Source organism: Carassius gibelio, chromosome A9 (genome assembly GCF_023724105.1).
Source record: "Carassius gibelio isolate Cgi1373 ecotype wild population from Czech Republic chromosome A9, carGib1.2-hapl.c, whole genome shotgun sequence".
Lineage (NCBI taxonomy): Eukaryota > Metazoa > Chordata > Actinopteri > Cypriniformes > Cyprinidae > Carassius > Carassius gibelio.
The window spans coordinates 26471539-26489548 of NC_068379.1; the positions used below are offsets into that span (position 1 = coordinate 26471539).

Consider the following 18010-nt stretch of genomic DNA (forward strand, 5'->3'; position numbering starts at 1 on the left):
GCATCAGTGTCTCATCAATGGATGCTCTGCAGTGAATGGGTGCCGTCAGAATGAGAGTCTAAACAGCTGGAAAAAAACATCACAATAATCCACAAGTGAAGTGAAAAGCTGAGTGTTTGTAAGAAACAAATCTATGATTAAGGCCAACATATGAGTCGATAATCCATAATAATGCATAATTCTAGTAGTTCTAGGAATTAAAACAATATTCCCAGGAAATCATGTTTTGTTTGGAATAAATTGGATTTCATTTGTTACAATTTTGACCCAAAAAGGGAAACCCACAATCAAACTGTTTGTTTGCTATCATGCTATTTACCTGCATTAAATTAAAGAAAGAGTAATTATGGCTTTGTAATGTTCTCTTAAATAGAGTAATTGCTCTTTTAGTGTAGATGAATCTGACAGCAACAGGAATGAATTACTGTCAGATTGTGTTTATAAATAAAAAATACCCTTCTATTTCACTGCAGAATTTACATATGCATATTAATAATTCATGCATTTGAAAACAACAAAAAACAGTACATTTTGATTGGGCATCAAAGAGGGATGAGCATTAAAAGAAAAAATATTTTTTTGAGTTTGATAAATAACATTATTACTCATTTATATTACACAAAACAGTGTGTGAAACACAGAGAAACAGATTCTGACCTTATAATACTGAAAATGTAATACTGAAAATAACAGAAATGTCTAACTGTACTGATCTGTAAGAGAATGTACAGTCAGCCGGTCATCATTAGAAACTAAAAGGTTGATCAGGCCCCAAATGCACTAAACAAATAAATAAATCAACAGATGAAATGATCTTACACTGAAAAATTTGTAACCTTAAAATAGTAACAAGTTAAAAAATAGCATTCAACAACACTGAATTAACCTTAATACATTTAATAAATTTGCATGGGTTTAATCAAGTAGAAATAGATTTTATTAAAGTAGCAATTGCAGGTTGCCACTTTTTACAGTGTATTATTTGAGAGCAAAAAGCATGATTGACCACTGGTGGATGATATTTAAATCAAGATGCATGCAATGATATTTCTAAATATATCATCCAGAACTGAATCCATTTTGGAAACCAGTGTTTTGTTTCATTTTTCCATGGAAAACTAAGGCAGCTGAAAATAATAATAATAATAAAAAAATCTATTTTTCAAAAATGTTCCCCTTAAGTTATGAACATATTATTTCTGAATGCTATTCTATATTTGTATGTTCACAACGTCCAGGTTTTTTAAATATAAAAAAATGCTTCTTTTTTTAAAAAAAAATCTTAACATTCCATTTTGCAAACATTATGGGATTGTTACTTTTGAATGTTCTCTGTTCTTTAATCTGTAAAAAGATTAAAAAAAAAAACGAAACGAAACGATGAAGGTCCAACTAAAACCTTTCAGAAGAAAAAAAACATTCCATGAACAATGTACAATTTTAATGATGTTTTTATGCTTATGTTTTGAGAACATTATTAAAGACCAGATAACTTTGAACAAACATTCTATTAACCCTACTGGAAGTTCTTAACTTTAAGAGAAGGCTGCTAGAATGTTACCTGGGAACACACACACACAGCTGAACAATATTGAGACCAAGCAACCTATTTAATCTTCCAAATCAAGAGAACAATCCAGCCATTGTGAGAATCAAGTGTTATCAAATGACCCTGGAAAATCTCTGGCTTCTGTCAGGAATCATTAAGACCTGAGAAGGAATGCTCCATTAAGGAAACACATGTCATTCAGCAAACAGCGAGAGCAGTGTTGATTTGACAAGACGAATGAGTGCAGGATCACAGGACTTGTATTACCCAGCAGCCTCTTGGTTCCTTCCGTGGCTCCTCCAGTGGGCGCCCTTCTTAAAGGTCCTGCTGGTTTTGGCTCTGTTAATTGGAGCATGCTCACAGATCAAGGCCATGCCAGAGACGGTAGAGAACGAGAACAGCACAAAAGGAAAAAGAATCACAATTGTTAGGAAACAATAATCAGTTTAGCTCAACCAAACGAAACAAAAAGAGCAGATGCGAGCGGAAAATGTTTGAGACATTTCAACATGTCCTGATTAGCTGTATCTGTATGCATATATATGATATCTATAGAACTCTGCAGTTATGTGTTTTTGTAGGGACCTAAGAGCACCAGAGGGTTTAATGTCCCCAACAACCTCTGTAGTCCCATTTAGACATTATTGTCAACAACCACCTTTTTCAAGACAAGTAAAATCTGTCTTGTCATTGTGTGTGCAAACAATATATTGTCTTGACAAAGGATGTAAGAAAGCGGCACATGTCTGGTGGTGTGCACATTTCCATACCAACTGTCAGTTTTCTTGTTATATTAACACTGAATTCTGTCCCTTTTAATTAGCAATGTCAGGTCAGCGCTAACCTTTTCCTCCTTCATGCATCAGCATGAGAAAGCGAGAGATGTGCAAACGAGATGTCTTTGGTGTTATTTGAATAAAAAACAGTCCATTACAGCCGTAATCATAATAGTGGCAGGCCTCTTCATATTATATGCTTCTCTGAAACCATCCATCTCCTGGAACAGAGAAGAAAAGAGGGAGACGGAAGACAAAAGCAAAGGTCTGTTTAAAAATGTAAGCACTGTGCAACACGATGTAGTTAAAGAAGAAGCTGGCGGGATCATTTTTTTTTTAGGACTCTTGATTTTTCTGCATTGAACCAAGAGCTCATAGAAGCCAAGTAAATCATAAAAATTTGAGAAATGCAATGCAAGAAACACAATTTATTCATTTCCAATGCTGCTATAGTTTTTTTTTTTATGAACAATATATCATATGTTTTCACATTACAGTAATTTTGCATTATGTTAATGAAAATGGGTGGGGTTGAAATATGCTTTATTGTTATGCAAATAATTAATGCAAATACGGAGGGAGCAGGGTGGCTGAAGCCCGTTTACGTGTTAAAACAATTTAATGACGACAAATGGACATATATAAGATTGCTGAAAATTTACTTTTTACATTTAAAAACCACCAAAAACATGAAATATTAAATAATAATAAAAAAAATATATTAAAAGAATATATTCTTTTGGCAAAAAAAGGTAAAATATTATTCAGATTTGTGAGATTTACCCTAATAATATTGCTGAAGTTGAAAGATGAAAGATGAAAACAGATAACAACCATAAAGATCACCTTAGAAACCACATAGCAACACCCTGGCAACTCACCAACTAAAAATAAACATACAGAGGGCATTAGAAACTACACCCAGGCAACCACATAGCAACACACGCAACCACAAACAACACCTTAGAAACCACATGGCACCAAACACCAAATCAATTTTTTCTAAGGTTTCCTTTTGACCGGAGACAAACACAGGACGCCCAGAATAAAGTGTGTGTGTGTGTGTGTGGCTTCAGGAGGACTTTGCCCTGGGAGTTACTTGCACAATGATTAACAATGACTAAACTGCACAGGAGATAAGAACCACATTTCCCATCAACAGCACAGTGAGATCTTCAGTCATTTTCATCAGTTCACAATAGATTCATAATGAAACAGCAGGACATGCCTTCTCCATGAAAAAAAAATAAAATAATCAGTTGTAGTCTGAAAAAAAAAACAAAAAAAAAAACAAATAGCATCAGACCCACCATAAGCATGAATGTGTAAATGTATAGATATATAGGAGTAGGTTTTGAGAAGTCATTGCGTTCTTCTAAAATGATTTTAAATATGGTATAATCTAATACTAATGCCGATACTTATAGTGTGCTTTTTCACCAAAACAATGACAGTGAGACAAGCAGGATGCAAAGTGGCATTGATATAAACCTATAAAAGTGATTATCAACGCCAAACTGTGGTTTAAATACAAACTTGTATGTACAAGCAATCATAACATGGCCAAGCATGTGCAGGCGTAGCAGCTGGAGATACAGAGGGAAACTCACACTTTCAGGGTAGAACAATGACAGTGATGTATAAAAACCCCAGAAGGTAATTCATCTGCCCTCAATTAGCTCTCCCACTTTATCCTGATCGCTCTTCATTACACATTCATCTGCAGCTCATCCGGACACAAACGTCTGCAGCAAAGCAAACATCTTCTGTTGATTAAACTGACTGCTAATCATTCTGCATGCTTGTGTTTGTGGACACATCTCTGGAGAGTTTAGCCTGAATTTGCTTACAGCAGAATTCAAATCTGAGCTATTAATACGATCATGTATGTATTTGTGCATGCATGTTTTTTTTATTACAGGGTTTTGGTTGTTCTCGTTTTCATATCAGACACTATAAAAAATAATAAACAGAAATGTTTGACAAATCTTTATTCATTATAAAAAACCAAGACTTCATTAGTTTCTCTTTGAGAAATGGCTTGTTGTTCATGCATGGATAAATAAAGCCTTAATCAATGTTTTCACAATTGGATTCATTCATAACAATAAAGACACAGAAGACTGTTAGTGGCAAATCCAAAAAATAAAAACAACAACATCACAAAAAAAAAAAAGAATTGTGATTTGCAATCATAAATTTTTTGTATTTACAAAATTGAGGTGCATATACAGTGACAAACACATATTTGTAACCTTTTCAGCTGAGAAAGCCAGAGAAAAAATACTGGTCCTCCACAGGAAGAAATCTGACGAAACTTAAAAAACAAAGAAATAGACAAATTTGGCACCTACAACATTAACAAATAATCCAAAGCTTTAGGAGCTGCGATGAGGACAAAAATGAACTGATTTATGACTTAAATTTCAGTAATTTAGTTTCGAAATTATAGTGCACAAAATATATGGCATTATATATGGCCTTTTTAGCGGTCTCTATGAAAAATAATTTTATGGAAAGGAGCTGCAATCAACTCAGTTTCAATTAATTATAAATTATTCTTCAGGGAAAAAATAACAGAATAATGTAATGTTATTATTATTATTTAATAATAATAATAACACAGCAATAATAAAAATAATAATAAAATATAGATTTTATTCAGGATACATTTTTAATCAGGCTTGGTGTCAGATGAGGGTGATGAAATATTCATCTTATTTTTTCAGATTATATATACATTTTATAATATAAATATAATATACAATTCTATTTTTTATATTATATATATATATATATATATATATATATATATATATATATATATATATATATATATATATATATATATATATATATATATAAGGAGAAGGAAATATCAATGTGCTTAATTTTCCTGCATAATAAAATCCCAGCAACTGTTTTAGGTTTATTTCACACATGGCATTCAGACAGACCGTATTTTCCCACACAGTCCTCACTCAGTTCCACCCCAGAGAAACAGATAATTTGAGTCACGACGGCCTTGTTTTGTTCTGCGTGGACCGCCACGGAGGAACCAGTGAAAAGGAAAGAGTTCACAATCTCCCATAAACCCCTGCTGATTATTCTCACCCGAGCACGGATGAAAACACTAAGGCACCGCCTCGATTTCTTCAGCTTCGATCAAACCGGCCTGATCGGTGGACGGGGATCTGAAGGGCGGGTGGTACTCGATCAGGTTGAGGACGGATGAACCCGAGCCGTTTCTTTGGTGAATGAACCAAACCACGGCAGAAATGAGCACAATCAGCACCACGCTGATGATGACCAGAGCTGACAGAAGAGGACTGCCCTCTACAGATCAGGAGGAGACAGAAATATGATCAACACAAACACAAGATGCTTTCTGATGCTTTCATGGATTTACAATGAAGCTGACAGCTTCAAACAAACACAGTCATGGACATTATGTCTTTTAAACTCACTTAATATACATATATTATAGCAAGATTATATTAACAACAAAAGAAGATCATTCTTACTAGGGGGACGTTTCCAGACTGCCTCTGAAAAAACAAATAAAAATGATTTAAAGTCAAATCACACTTTTAAATCTTTACGGGCAAAGCATACAAAAGCATCAAAAAAATATGCACTAATATGTTCTTTCCACAATATTATTTTAGCAAAATTATGATGTTACATCATTCACTGCACCTGAAACCTGTGGATGGCCCAATTACTCAAAAATAAATAATTCAATAAATATGTGAACGTGTAAGAACTAGAAAGTTGATGTTAACCAAAATGAAACGTCAGGAGCTTGTGCTCCTGAAGGAACAAGCTCAATACTTCAAATAAACAAAAATAAACAAAAATCAGCAAAAAGCACCTTTCTCCATTGAAAGCCATTCATTTATAACTAGCAACGAATTAAAGGTTATGGCCAATTTGAAAATTTACTAGCGCAAATCTTTCGATTGGTGATCCCGCTCCGAACTCCCGAACTGATTCAAATGATTTGCGATCCCCAAACTGACTCAAATGATTCGCGAACTTGCTCCGAACTCCCGAACTGACTCAAATGATTCGCGATCCCCATAACTGACTCAAATGATTCGCGAACCCGCTCCGAACTCCCGAACTGACTCAAATGATTCGCGATCCCCAAACTGACTCAAATGATTCGCGAACCCGCTAAGAACTCCCGAACTGATTCAAATGATTCGCGAACCCGCTCAGAACTCCCGAACTGACTCAAGTGATTCGCGATCCCCATAACTGACTCAAATGATTCGCGAACCCGCTCCGAACTCCCGAACTGATTCAAATGATTCGCGAACCCGCTTTGAACTCCCGAACTGAGTCAATCTGCCTAGGGCACCAACTCCCAGAGGGGGCACCATCCCAGTTGCTCCAAAAAAAAAAAAAAAAAACCTTCATCCTTTCTCCCATCCGCGCTCGCACGTCATGTTTGCAGCGGAATGTTCATAATTGATGGATGAATCCAATCCAGAGAAGAGAAAAGAAAACAAAAAAAAAACCAAAAAAAACAAGACAAAGTTGGCTTGACATTGGACGAGTCTCAAATTTAGGGACCGTCTCTAAAGTTACATGCGATATTGGTATACACTTTTCTAACGTCAATAGCATTTGAGGAGAATGATTTATAGTCATAAAAACAACTGTAATTGTTCATGTAGGCTATAATGCACAATTGAATTAAACGTTTGATATTTATTAAAATAATCTGTAAATCATATGTAAATTATGATACTCTGACACATGGGCTCAAACGCAAATTTGAAGCTCAAGAGCATTTGAGGAGAAAGACTGCAGTCATTAAAACAACTTTAATGTGTTCATTTAGGTGTCAGCTACAATGCACACATTATACATTTTTAACATTAAAATAAAGTATAAATCATTTAGGTAAAAATGAGGCCCGTTTATCACTTTCAGGCACATTCCTGTGAAAGTTTTTTTTTTTAGGTTCCCTTATGAAAATTACCCATGTAATTCAATCAAATCCTTGTTTAGGCTACTGACCAAACATTTAATTCAAATATTCACTTCATCTTTCATTTTTGGAAACCTTTTTCCTATAGATGACACAGCCTTTATAATTTCTTCAACAAAAAAAACGTGCATATCACAACCCTTACTAAAATAAACCATGGCTTTATCATAGTAAAACTGTTTAATTTCTTTTTGCATGATTTCTTTATGCTTGAGACTTTAAAATAAATTAGAGTCATAATAAAGTTATAGCTACAGATAAATGTCGAGAGCTACAATTGTGATTTGTAAATAATACAATTTATTCATTTAGTTTTTTATTTGATTAAAGTTATGTTTTCACCCCTATAGAAGGTTTTTTTCCCATGATTATATTTGAGGAAGGGGGGTACAACACTACAATCCTGCTTAGGCCCTGAAGGTGTTGTTCTACACGTCTCTGGGAATGTGTGCTCTACCTGACTTGTTAAAATCTTGTGTTTCTTATAATAAATCGACATACTGATAACACTGAAACTTTTATAATGCTCTTAATTACATGTCGATGCATACTGCATGCATTAGTGAGTGTGTGGTGCTTATGGGGTATGGTCACTTATTCCTTTTATTAACTGTTTCAAATGCAAGACATTGATTGCATGAGATTAAGTTTGTAAATGATAGCCTGTGTCCTTTTGTAGTGTGCACATATATTTATCATCAAACTGTGATAACGGTGACTAAATTCAGTAGATATACACATCTGCCATATGTTGCCACCCCTCAAAAATTCCTGCCCCCTTCTTGCCACCCCATCAATATTTTTCTAGATCCGCCCCGCCACAGAGCAAAGAGGAAAATGACAGACAATAGAGCAGGTTACCTTTGATATCAAACAAGAAATTCAAACAATAAATACCATTATGTGGCTCTTTAATATGTCGTGACAGATCCTCTTTACTAGTTACACCATGAAATCCACACGAACATCCGAAGGCATCTCATCTCAACCGCGGAAATGGCAGATTCAGCGTTATGATTGGTCAGTTATACCAAAATAAGACTGAAGCGTGCACTTACTGGTCTTACACACTACTCCGTTCTCAGGCTCTTCCGTGCAGCTGACGTTTTCCCACTTCCCCGTCTCGGAGTGAAGAACGACACACGTGTCCAAGAGCACCAGATCAGTGTCGTCAGAGCCGCCGTCCTCCCAGTTACTGTAGCTCAACACGCTGTTATCATCATGCCACCTGAAGACATCTTCTGCAAGAATCACACACACACAGAGATGTGCTTGTTATGAGAAATATTGCACAGAAATTCTCCGTGAAAACAAATGCACTCTACAATAAAGATCGGTTTAGATTTGTACTTTCCTTGCAATCATTTCAACCGTGAAACATGTTTCACAAGTTCACCTGCACATATATAATGAGGGTATAATCACATGAAGCCCATTTGGACAGCTTAATATGGAAGTTAGTAATAAATTAAAAGAATGTGATGTAAGGAGGTGTTTATATATTCATTGAGAGGCGTTATGATTGACAGGCTTAGCTCCTCCCAATTCTTCATTTGAAACTCAATTACAAAATATATTTTTTAATTACTTTTTCTTTTCAAATATAATCATAATTAAATAAAAATATAATTTAATATATTATGTATATATAATAGTCTATAAAAAAAATATATAATATAAATATCAAAATTATAATTATCAAAACAATAATTACAGAGACAAACGTTTGCTGTTAAACAATGACATAAAGTGACTTGTTTCACCCTATTCTAACCAAAGACAACTTATTTTTGCAACTGCAACAAACCCTGATCTGAACAACATTACTTTAAAGCACATGCAAACACCTGATGAATGAAATATAATGCAGCACTGGGCTGAATCTGTGTCACATCAGGCCATTCTTACCGAGTCATGTACACATGATCAAAGTTCACTTTGTCCTCTGGTTCACTGTTCAATAACGAACTCAAGTCTTTTATCATGAAGCATAAACAGTCTGCAGCAAACATGTAGTGACTGGAACATGCTTCTATAGTTTCCACTCAAAAGATTCTGGGTGTGGAATCCACAAACCCCCTGATCAGCCCCTAAAATAACATTTCCTTTGTGTTGTGAGACCACACGTGGAGACCGCTTGGAAAGCTGATGGGTGTTTACATCTACATTATGTATGGACTACCAATAAAACTTAAAGATACAGAGCAACTTTAAAGGGCCGGTTCATGAAGACACTGTCATCATTTACTCACTATTTAAACCTGTTAATGTTGTTAAACCTGCACAGCATTTCAAAAAGCACCATTTGAATGGAGAACATAACAACATAAAAAACAGCTTTGAATTTCATTTTGTGCTTCACTTACAAAAGTGTGTGAGAAACCGGTGCCAAAATATTCATTTTAGCATAAACTAACCCTTTAAAAGTTAAAGTATGTATGATTCGCTCAATTAGAAGTCATGCAAAGTGTCAGCAACACCAGACATGCTCAAAAATAACAGAACTGGGGAAGATTTTCCAAAGCACTTCTCCTTTAAAGGTCTCGACTAAAAGCACTGACTAGGCAACAGTCTGGTAAACAACTCTTTGTCAAGGCCTCTGGTTTGAACAGATCAGTCAAGTTCAGCTGCATTCCAGTGTAGAGAAACTTGACCGCGTGTAATAATCTGCCTAAACATGTACGACATAGCTTTTGATTTCTTAGTCCATAAAGGAGCAAAAAATCTTATTTTCAGAACAATTTACTATTTGATTCAATGCAAAAGTTGTCTTTTACTTTATAAAACAGAACTTGCACAGTGAATTAAATAGTTAAAAATCCTTGAAATTCCTTGAATGTTTAATTAAATATGATTTACATCGCAAAGAACAAAAAAAAGTGATTTTGAAAAAAAAAAAAAAATTCCACGTAAAATTTTCATTCTTTAGAAAAAATTCCTAATTATTTTTTTTTATATATAGTTTAAAAAAAATACTTCCTTGGTAAAAAAACAAAAACAATTAAAACAAAAAATTATATTCACAACCCATACCAATTCTGTAATCTGATGCATCTCTGACTGAAAACATGAGATTTAATAAGAATCTAAGGCGGGACTTATTTATTCAGGAAACTGATTGGCTCCTGAAAAGTGGGCGTTACTTTCTAGAATGAAAGGGAGGGGTTTAAACTAAATGGAATGTGTGATGTCAGCCATAAAAGGAAAGCTCTTTTCAGAGATAGAGCAAGGTCCTACTATACATTTGCTGAAAGGTTACACTTTTTTTTTTTATAAAATCTGCACCGATGATGTGTTTACAGTAATAAAAGCAAATATGTTAAATTCTAAAGTTTAAAGAGCTACAAAATGTTTTCAGGTGAAGATCAAACTTACTATCGCTGTCGTAGTACATCCCAAGCCAGATGCTCATTCTGCTTTTCCATACAGAAGGGGTGTACTTAATGATGAAGTCATTCTCCTCGGCACTTTTTACTGTCACGAGATCTAACAATGTGATATAGGGAAGGTTAAACTCCACCATACAGTGAGTGCATAAAAACTATTTTAGATATTTCAGTGTGTTACAGTTTGGAAATTGTAAAAAAGTAACCACCATATCCTCTGCACATGTCTTTGGCATCTTGAAGGTAGTAGCTTTTGGCGATGTCCTCTTCTCCATGGACGAAGTGATAGCAGCTGAGTCCGAATGGCAACCACATGCGTCCATCTGCAGGACATTCTGCACGGAGAGAACTTTTTACATCTCAACAAGTGGTAAAAGCTTTCTCTTTCATGCTACTTGGAGGTTTTCTTTTAACCAGCCATCAAGTGACATACTCACATTTTGATGACATTTAGATTTAGATTTCTTGCAAGTCTTGCTAAACAGACTTGAGAAATGTCATTGGTTCGTTGGGACATGCACCCTTTTTTTTCCTCCCAAGAAATAAACAAGACATCAACCAGCAGTTCATGGTTTCATTTGTCAAACTCCAATTAAAAGTGCCACAAAAGCGTAATAATTGTAGTCCATCGGACTTTTGCACTATTTCTGAAACAAGAAAAATAGCTTTCATATCTCTCAAATCAAATATAGTGCCAGGTTATAGGTCTGAATAACATTTGGTAACAAGAAGAACTAATGATGTTTGTTTGGATAATGTGTTGGGGGTCACACATTACAAGTAAACAGGAGTTATGTAATCAGATTACTTTTTTCAAGTAACCAGTAATGCATTCATTTCTAATTTAAAAGGAAATATCTGAGTTACTTTTTCAAATAAGTAATGCCAGTTACTTTGTTTTCCCATGAATTGACTGACTCATCTGTCCACATGTTGCACAAAAACAGATTCAATGCAAATTCAGAATATGAAGCAAACCTGCTGCAATAAGTAATAAAATGTTTAACACAAATACCCCTTATGCATTTTAATCTCATTTTATTAACCAGTGTATTTGCTGCTGACCTTTGATTATCTAATTCAGGCAATACAAATGAGAAAAAATGACTTTAGATAAACATAATATTTGTGTTCTATCTTTTTTTCTTTTATTGCTGAAGAGTGTTGAACTTTCTACTCCATCCTAACCCTACAGAAGTGAATTTACATTTCCTTCATCATGATGCTTATTCATATTACTTTTGGTTTGAAGGGGCTTTTACATTTGCCCAAAATATTACTTTTTATATAAAAAAAACAAACAAACAAGCAAGCCCGGCCCAGAGGACAAAAAGTAGCGCAATAGTTACAATAGTGTATCACTTTCCATAAAAAGTAACAAAGTAACTTCCTCAATACTGTTCATTAACGTCTGAAGTTATCGTAGGGCTTCAGAAGACGTGTAATATAGCGCCAAAGTCGTACGACAGCACACAGTTTGTGTATGTAAATGTATGTAAATAGTGACAGACTCGAGTGAGCGCTGAACTTCACTGTTGTTTGCGTCGCCAGAAAACAAAACAAACAGTCACGAGCTTCACGTTAAACGCAGATCAAACACTCGCTAAAGCAAACCACTCACCAGCAGTGTCCTCTCCTTGCACGAAATGGCACGTTAAAACGAGAAAAACGATGTCAAACAGCGAGAAACGACGAGAACTGGAGTCCATGTTTTCAGCACAGCGAAGGTAACAGGCTCCGAAGTGCCGATCTGAATCAACCGAGTCGCGAAAATGCTCCGAAGTGCCGATCTGAATCAACCGAGTCGCGAAAATGCTCCGAAGTGCCGATCTGAATCAACCGAGTCGCGAACAGGCTCCGAAGTGCCGATCTGAATCAACCGAGTCGCGAAAATGCTCCGAAGTGCCGATCTGAATCAACCGAGTCGCGAAAAGGCTCCGAAGTGCCGATCTGAATCAACCGAGTCGCGAACATGCTCCGAAGTCCCGATCTGAAAACTTCGACCAAAGAATGTAAAAAATAACTCTATTTTTCTAATAACTTTACAACTAAGACTCAGATCACGTATCTAAAAATAAATCGCTATAGTAAAGGAGAAATAATAAGAGGAGTGAAGTTTCCTACCGTTCTGCTGTGTTTGGTCCGCACGCGCGTCTGACGCTCCGCGGCGCGTCTCCGCCCCTCACACGCCCGTTTACAGCGCTAAATTAATAATCTTTGCTAATTATTATACATTTACTTCATTGTCAGCTTCAGGTACTTCATTTATTATTGTTCAATCATGAAAATATGATTATTTATTATTAGAAGTATTAATAGTTCTGCTACCAAATATTATTTTGGAATCGGCGATACTTTTTTAAGGATTCTTCGATGTATAATTTTTTTAAAGAACAGCGTTTATTCAAAATATAAATCTATTCTAAAAATATTAATCTTTGATATCACTTCTTATCAATTGAACACATCCTGAATAAAGATTCTAAAATCTAATAAAGAATACAATTTCTTATAAAAAAAAAAGAAAGGATAAAAATTTACTGACGCCAAACTATTGAACTGTAGTGAATATTGTTAGAAAATATTTATATTTTAAATAAATGCTCTTCTTTTTAACTTTTTATTCATCAAAGAATCCTGAAAAAAGTATCACAGATTCCAAAATAATCTTTATCAGTAAAACTGTTGATATTTCTTATAATAAATCATCATATTATTCTGATTACGGAGGATCATATGACACAGAAGACTGGAGGAATGATGCTGAAAATACAGCTGCACATCACATGAATAAATTACTGTGATGGGATTGAAGAGAGAGAGGACTCAAGTGCGAGAGCAATGACAATAGTCTTTAATTAAACAAAGTCAAGCCACAGGTAAATCCAACAAAGGCGTGGGAAAAATGGATGAAACAGAGGAAGACCCGTAGACTGGGTTGTACAAACAAACTCAGATGACCTCTGTGGCATGAACGACCGGCAGACTGGCGAGGAGGAGGCTTAACGGAGGAGCCGACGGTCGGTGCTCGCAGAGCGGGTAGGCCGAGGCGTTATACAGCAGGTAAGGTTCTGTGGGTGGAAATGGTGAGCACAGAGTAATTCCGGCAGTGGATGAGATCTACTGACCAAACCCCGACGAGACAGGACAGGACAGGATAACACTGAATGTGCAGACGCCAATGACCGATACTCATAGGTGACAATAATCTGACAAAGAGACAAGGAAACGAGAGGGTAGAAGTAGCCATGATAATGAGGAAGGATGAGAAATAGGTGGAGGGAAATTATCTTATTGGGCAGTGGAGAGAGCTGTGAAACAGAAACGGAGAGTGAGGGGGAAAAGGAGAAGAGTAACCAGCAGAGGGAGACAGAGAGAGAGACAGGATCATGACAATTACACCTTCATGTATATTAAAATAGAAAAATGTTAATAATATTTCACAATATTACGTTTTCCAGTATTTTTGATCAAATTAATGCTGTCTTGATGAGTAAAATAAATTCCTGTAAAAAAACACTAAAAATCATTCTGATCCCAAACTATATATATATATATATATATATATATATATATATATATATATATATATATATATATATATATATATATATATAAGCCCACTAACAGACTAGGCAAGGCAAGTTTATATAGCACATTTCATACACAATGGTAATTCAAAGTGCTTTACATTAAAGAAAGTAAAATAATCATACAGAAAAATTATAACAAAAATAAAACAAGCAATTTTAAAACTTTTATAATTATTAAAAAATTTACTTAAAATGAATTTAAAAACAGTTACAAAATTATTTTACATAAAAAAAACAGTGAAAATATAGTGCAATCAGTTATGACATTGCACAATGCTCATTCAATAAATGCACAGCTAAACAGATGAGTTTTAAGTCTAGATTTAAATGTGACTAGTGTTTTAGCACATCTGATCTCTTCTGGAAGCTGATTCCAACTGCGAGCGGCATAGAAACTAAAAGCAGATTCCCCTTGTTTTGTGTGAACCCTTGGTATTTCTAACTGCATTACTTGAGGATGTGCTAATCGCCTTCCTGATATTGATGATCTTCTCAGAAAAGAAGGATGCAAACTCATTGCATTTGCTGTCTGAGAGCATTTCACTGGGAATCTGACTTCAGTCTATGTCTCGTAACTTTGAAAGCTCCTCTGGTTTCAGTTGTTTTTGTTTATTTTGGTGACGTATAAATAAAGTCTTCCCATCTGCCTGCACTTGAGTCTTCGCCTCTTGCGATCCGTGACACTACGTCGTTAATAACAATGGATGAAAAGTTTAGAGCCCTTGATTCAGTGTTTTATTTTTGTCGTCGTCATTTGTTAATTATTTAAGTATAACAAATATTTATTGATCTATTTATTGTAGGCCTATTTTATTTTTTTTATTTAGCCTATAGGGTGATATCAGGTAAAATGGGCCATTTAAGGTTTGGGGGTCCTAGCCCCTCTGGAATTTAGAACCAATGTCTACAAAATATTTCAAACTATTGTCATAACTGACAAGTAGCTTGACAAGTAACAGGTGATTTAATTGGTTTATGGTTGCTATGGTTGGTGGGGTAATAATTCTTATCAAGACTGCATGGTAACTAAACTATTATAAGGATGATAAATCTATAAAAAAACAAACATGCACATAAAAAAATATGCATAATATCTGCCTTGATGGCATCAATCAGAAATAATGTTGTTAGTTTGGTATAGGAACATATTTTTTGAAAAAGTGATGTTTTTCTTGGCGGCCCAATTTACCTTAACCCACTGAGGTAAAATGGGCCACATGGTTTCAGCCCATTTTAGCTGAAACCATGTGGCCCATTTTACCTCAGTGGGTATATATATATATATATATATATATATATATATATATATATATATATATATATATATATATATATATATAGTTATATATATAGTTATTAATTTTGAATGTGAATTTTTGTAATTTGCACATTTTGTTCTAAATATATTGTTCACACACACACACACACACAAAAACACACACGCATACACACCCACAAACACACACAACTGACATCAGTTCACTGATCTATGTTGTTCCAAAATTGACTTTTTTAATTGCACATTTGAATATGTGGGTTTGCACCCAAAATGTATTTTTTTTAATGGCACATATGGATATGTTTTTTTAATGCAGTTTAAATGTTATGTGGCTGTATAAGCAAAATTGATGATAAATTACTATTTCCCTTTACAGTTTGACCGGCCCATTTTACCTTAAACTGCTCATGCAAAAAAAGTTGGCACAACTGATGTTTCAAGAACTGTAGGGCCTAAATAATTATATTTTATTACATAATTTCAACACAAAATTACCAAAAACAGTCATTATTAATCATAAATACACATGGAATAGGCATATATGGTATTGTATTATTGTCCCAAACGATTTACCAAAAAGTGGCCCAATTTAGCAGATATCACCCTATTATATTTATATTATTATTTTCTGTCCTTTTATGTTGTTTAGGCTATCTGTTCTGGGCCGGGTTTTCCAATAACAATGTAGCCTAGCCTATCTTAGCTCTTAAAAGCGCTTTCTACGTGCAAGTTTATGAACGTTAGCCGCAATTCCTCGCGTGTTTCCCAAAAATGTAGGCTACTGAACTCGTAGAACGCGAGAACAGGCTACTACTATGTTCTACTTGAATCGCTGTCCATTCGCAAAGTTCTGAACTTGGCTATACTTACCTTATATGGAATCGTATTCTGAACGTTTAACCGAACAATCGTCATCTGTTGTGTATTAGGAATCAAGACAGGTAAAAAAAAAAAAAAAAAAAAAAAAAAAAAATATATATATATATATATATATATATATATATATATATATATATATATAATGACATTCTATAGACCCTTTTACAGTTTGTAAACAAGGTGACGTATTTGTGTGGGCGGGGCTTAGCTGGAGGCAGAAACACTTGAACAAACGGTAGCTAGCGAGTTTTCTTAGCTTGTTTTTTTTTTTAACAATGGTTGGAGAAAATCGGATTATATCTGTTTTATCTGAATATTTAAGGTCACTCAGTGTCCGGGACCGCGATAATTATTTAAAAAAGTTAACTTTAACGGACGGAACCACACCACATTGGTCGACCCGTACACAATCACTCATTGGATGGACGATCTGACAGGATTACCTCCGATTGAGTGGCCTGACATCTACACTCACCTGATAGAGAAACCAAGCGTGTATAGTAAAGAGAAACTGAGGGCGTATAAATCCTTAGATTAAATAAAGAGTGACATTACAGTAAAATTATTATTATTAAGATGTAAATATTTTCTAGAAATAAAAATTATCAAGACTGCAAATTAATTATAAACTTTCTGTATTTATTCTTTCTTACCATGTTCTTAAATTCCGGTCACAATTAATCACAACAATGTATATAAAATGTTCTCCGTCGATTCTGGCAACCAACAACACAACAAGACGACATTTTAAGCTCCTTGAGTAGCCGACCCTGTGTTGGTTTGTATTAGCCGCATCCAGTTCTACGTTTGTTTTGCCTCCAGCTAGCGCCGTGACGTACCTGTGACGTCAGCGCAAAAGGGGTCTATATAGATAGATCATTGGAGCTAACATTCTAGGGTAGAATGTCATTCTATAGTATAGGCTATAGATCATTGGAGCTAACTGACTCTTGCCGTATCCGGTCGGCAAAACAGCAAATTTCAGCGCTGTCTTCTGTTCCTCTTTTAGATAAAAACTCAAGGCTAAATCGTTCATTGTCATATAGATCTTTCAGATTTAGGTCTGGATTTCCATGCTACTATGATGTTGCCATTGCGTCAAAAGATATTTATCAAACGACAGTTTTTTTTTTTTTACACAAACCTTAACAATGTCTTGTAGGCTACGTTTTCTATTCTTACACACACACACACACACACACACACACACACACACACACACACACACACACACACACACATATATATATATATATATATATATATATATATATATATCTCATCAACACATTTGGGTATGTATTTGAGGATGTTTGCACTGATAACATTAGTATATATTTACAGAGGTGTAGCCTCTTTTAAATCCATTTTTTCCTTAATTTTCATTCAACATCCACAAGAGCTTTTTTTATTTACCTTTAAAATTACATTTATTCTTCCATCTGTATCTTATGTCAGACTCATACTGTATGTAACGATGTACTGTGTATTTTTTTCCCCTGATAATTACAGAAACGTGGTATGAGATATACTTCATCAAGAGAAA

The 18010-nt window shown here is 34.8% G+C and overlaps 1 protein-coding gene across 1 annotated transcript; it reads right to left on the reverse strand.

The window, feature by feature from the left end:
- Positions 1-5241: 5241 nt before the first annotated feature.
- Positions 5242-12521, reverse strand: cd302 (CD302 molecule; the record flags this gene model as incomplete). The annotated part of the gene is made up of 6 exons (XM_052607108.1): positions 5242-5661; positions 5850-5873; positions 8386-8568; positions 10703-10813; positions 10923-11048; positions 12335-12521. Coding segments are annotated over 6 exons (834 nt in total), but the record flags the coding sequence as incomplete, so codon positions are not given.
- Between the last annotated feature and the right edge of the window lie 5489 nt (positions 12522-18010).